Here is a 5000-nt window from a genome sequence, read left to right on the forward strand (position 1 = left end):
CCTATGAATATAGTGTTTGTGGGTTGTGATAATAAAGTGAGTTGTGATACTTATGTGAGTTGTGAGTGCCATATTGTGATGCCGCTATATACGGGATATGATGACAATATTATCGTACCTATATTGTGATAATTATATGATTAATTACATATATACTGCCTTTTGTGTGATATGTTACACCATGTGAAATATAGAAGATTATGTTTAGTTTATATTGCTGTGTAGCACACACACACACACACACACACACACACACACACACACACACACACACATACACACACACACACACACACACACACACACACACACACACACACACACACACACACACACACACACACACACCACACACACACACACACACACTCACACGCCAAACACCACCACACACTCACCGCCAAACACACACCTCACACGCCAAACACACACACCACACTCACACGCCAAACACACACACACACACTCACACGCCAAACACACACACACACACACTCACCCGCCAAACACGCACACCACTCCACGCCAACACACCACACACGCCAAACACACACATATTACAGTGTAACTGTTTTAAAGCGGCAGAGATAGTTACTCCTAGTTAGTTGGAGACTGCGAGTTGAGAAGGAGCCTGGGGGATTCCACTCAACTTTTATTTTCTCCTGACAAACCTCTACTTTTTTTTTTATCAGCCATTGAGGGTCCGTTGTTGGACGTTGGCCTTCCCCAATTTTCTTGGTTTCATATTTGGGGAGTTTGGGCCCTACCCCACCGCGCTGGCCCAGTGCGAGTTGGCGGGGTTTGGATGGTGCTTCGTCAGGAGCCTCCCCGACATCGTTGAACGTACTCGGTGCAGCCAACATCATACCACATCGCCCGTCGCGTGGGTTATCAAGGGGCGCGTTATTCAGTGGGCAACCAGGCTGACAAAGTTAAATATGCATCTGGAAGACAAAGAAGATAAAGAAAACATGTCCAATTAAGAAACACATTAGAAATCGGAACGTGGAACGTAAGGAAAATGAAAGAGAGATGGGTAAATTACATACTGTCTGTAACGAAATGGATAGATACAACATTCGAATACTAGGAATCAGTGAGACCAATTGGAAAAGTAATGGAAGTTTCAAAACTAAAGAAAACAAGACAGTTCTTTTTCTGGAAAAGAAGAAGGAAATTATAGTCACGGAGTTGCTATGATTCTCACGAAAAAAAACTGCAAATGCACTAATTGGGTACAGCCCAATAAATGATCGCATTTTAAAAGTCAGAATACAAGCAAAACCTCATAACATTAGTATTTTACAATGCTACGCACCGACCAACATTGCAAGTGATGAAGAAATGGAAAATTTTTATAACAAGAAACTTTAGACGCAATCCCTAACAGAGATGTAAAAGTAATCATGGGAGACCTCAACGCCAAAGTAGGCAAAAATGATTTGAAAAATGACACCTGTGGAAAATTCTGTAGTACAAATAATCTAGTTATAGCCAATACATTGTTCCAACACCACCCAAGACACTTGTACACGTGGTTTTCACCAGACAAAAGAACACGCAACCAAATTAACTACATTGTGCTGAACCAAAAATGGAAAAGTTGCATAAAAAATGCCAGGACAAGACCTGGTGCCGACTGCAACAGTGACCACCATCTACTAACTATCGACTTTAGAATAAGACTCAAAAAGATGGAGCGTCCAACACTACCTCTAAAGCTCGACTACAAAACTCTTGATAACAATTACAGAATTACAGTGTCAAACAAATTTGAAGTACTCAATCAATGTGAAGATGATAAAACACCAAATGAGTTGTGGGAAGAAGGAAAAGAACTCTTGCTGAGCGCTGCTTAAGAAACTATCGCCAAAAAGAAAAAGACAAATTCCCCCTGGATATCTGAAAAAACACTAAGTGAAATTGAAACAAGAAGATGCCTAAAATCAAAGGGTATCAATAATCCAGTTGAAGAAGTAATTTACAAAAAACAAAATACAAAAAATCAAAGATTATTGCAACAAGATAAGGAAAAATATTTAAATGAACATTGCCAGAGAATTGAAAACTGTTCTATCAATAAGACAACTAAAGAACTCTACCAAGGAGTACGAAACATCACACGAAAATTTAAACCTACAATGGACACTATCAAAACTGAAGATGGACTTGTTTTATGTGATGGAAAAGAAGTCAAATATAGATGGAATCAATATTGTTCCAACCTATACAAAAAGAATAAAGATCTAACAACAACATTAATTAGACTCAATGACAACGAAGATGAACCACCGCCACTGCTAGACGAAGTTATAAAAGCCATAAAAGAGTTAAAGAATAACAAGAGCCCGGGAATGGATGAAATAACAGCGGAACTAATCAAGAATGCTGGCGAAAGTGTTGAATACTTCTACAAACTATGTACAAAAATTTGGAATCTGGGTAAAATCAGTCTTTACTCCCATACCTAAAAAAGGTGACGCACTCCAATGCAACATTAATAAGTCACAGCAGCAAAATTTTGTTGAAAATTATTGCTGAAAGAATGAAGTTGAAGTTAAGAGAAGAAATTGCAGACGAACAAGCAGGTTTTTGCCCTGGAAAAGGTACCAGAAACCAGATTCTAAATTTGAAATTGATCATAGAGAAAAACAGAGAATATCAGAAAGACCTATATCTGTGTTTCATTGATTACTTGAAAGCTTTTGACACTTGATCACGATATCCTCTGGAATAACATGAACGATATGAAGTTTCCAAAACACACCATCCAACTAATAAAAGCCATGTATGACCAACAACAAGCAACTGTAAGAACCACTTATGGGTTAACAGAATGGTTCGAAGTCAAACAAGGAGTGCGACAGGGTTGCATTCTGTCCCGCACCTCTTTAATATATATTCTGAAACAATTAGGAGAGGTGCTTTAGAGAATTTTGAAGGAACTGTAGATGTTGGAGGATACAAAATATCAAATCTAAGGTATGCCGATGATATAGTTTTAATTGCCAGGAGTATCACTGAACTACAACAGCTACTACATAAAGTTAGAGAAGCAAGCGAAAAGGCTGGCTTGTTTCTTAATGCCAAGAAAACTAAGATCATGAAGATTCAAAGATAACCGGCAATGAACAATGATGAACATGTTACAATCAATGGAATGGTTGTGGAAAATGTGAAAGAGTTCACTTATCTTGGAGCTGTTTTAACTAATACACATGATGATTAACCGGAGATAAAAAGAAGAATTACCATTGCCAAAAACGCCACAATTGCTCTCAATAACATCTGGAAAGACCGAAGCATTACCTTACGGACAAAGCTGAGGTTATTGAACTCATTAGTTTTCCCAATTGCAACATATAGTTCTTAGTGTTAGGTGCTGAAGAAGATAGACAAGAAAAAGATCAATAGTTTTGAAATGTGGTGTTACAGACGAGTACTACGTATTAACTGGACAGAGAAGAAAACAAATGATGAAGTCTGAGAAAAATAAATTGTAAAGACCGGCTGTTGGACATCTTGAACAAAAGGAAACTAAAGTTTATTGGTCATGTGATGAGAAGTAAAAGTATTGAGAAAAACTTGCTGACAGGGATGGTGATAGGAAACAGAGGAAGAGGCAAAGACAAGACTGAGCGACAATATCAAAGATATTTGCGGGTTGTCGATGGTACAAGTGGAAAGAAAAGCGCAAGATCGAGTTGAGTGGCGAAGGATGATGGAGAGGTCCACGGTTGCTCAAACATGAGCGTACCATTATTAATGATATGTATATGGATAGGCCGCGGTGGCCGAGTGGTTAAAGCATCGGACTCAAGACTGTCACGACGGCAATCTGAGTTCGAGGGTTCGAGTCACCGGCCGGCGCGTTGTTCCCTTGGGCAAGGAACTTCACCTCGATTGCCTACCTAGCCATTGGGTGGCCAAGCCAGCCCAAGTCAGTGCTGGTCCCAAGCCCGGATAAATAGAGAGAATGATTACCTAAAAGGTAACACCGGCACTCTCCTTGGAAAGGAACTGGGGACCCTGCCACGTACTCACTCCAAGAGCATCACCACATGAAAACTACAATTAAGCATCATGCTGTGACCACGGCGGCTCAGACATGAACCTACCGTTAAAAGAATATATAATATATATATATATATATATATATATATATATATATATATATATATACTAAGAAGTATGGAGCCACCACTCCTCTGTCCACTTATTTTGTCTTGACTGGCAACCCTTCTAGAGACAGTGTCACAAGAAGAGCACTTTTAGGAAAGGCAATTGGAAAGCACCCTAAATAATTTCCCTTGTATTTATGGCAGATATTCCAGGAAATGGCCCTCAGTCCCGGGTAAAAGGGGTTGAAGAGTGCGCCATGAAGAAAACGGTTGCCAAAAAGGTGTCGTAGGACAGTGGAGTGTAATATATATATGTGTGTGTGTGTAATATATGTATGTGTGTGTGTACACACACACACACACACACACACACACACACACACCACACACACACACACAAATACATATATGTATGTACACACACACACACACACACACGTGTATATGTACACACACATATACATGTGTGTGAGTGAGTGAGTGAGAAGGAGACAGACAGGCAGGCAGACAGATATTCTCATTTTGTACAGTCGTTACACAAAAAACAGCATTGGAATATTATCTAACCGGCCACCGATTGCGCGCGCAGGTTATGGGTGTGCTCGGGCGAAGTGTTTCCTCCGGACCTCCTGAATGCCTTCTTCGCCGCCTTCTCCGACGGTCAGGTGAGACATTACGTAGTTCTTCTCTGTTACGAAATATAGAGTGAAATACATTACATCAACACGTACATTCCCACGAATAACAATTTTAGATAAATAATATTGTAGCTACATTGGAGATTTAGTCCAAGAAGTCAAGTGACATCACATAACCTTGTCGCTTGACGGGGAACAGTTAGTTGTTCCATTGGATATGCGTACTGCTGCAAATTGTTCT

General features: G+C 39.9%; 1 protein-coding gene across 1 annotated transcript in view; it reads left to right on the forward strand.

Annotated features, from left to right (window-relative positions):
• LOC119575953 (tyrocidine synthase 3-like) overlaps nucleotides 1–5000 on the forward strand; it is a gene marked incomplete at its 5' end in the record, with an annotated part of 47612 nt that overhangs the window by 369 nt on the left and 42243 nt on the right. The window contains 1 exon segment of the mRNA XM_037923486.1: nucleotides 4711–4786. Coding sequence (XP_037779414.1) covers nucleotides 4711–4786 — 76 coding nt within the window.

This window comes from Penaeus monodon, chromosome 8, assembly GCF_015228065.2.
Source record: "Penaeus monodon isolate SGIC_2016 chromosome 8, NSTDA_Pmon_1, whole genome shotgun sequence".
NCBI lineage: Eukaryota > Metazoa > Arthropoda > Malacostraca > Decapoda > Penaeidae > Penaeus > Penaeus monodon.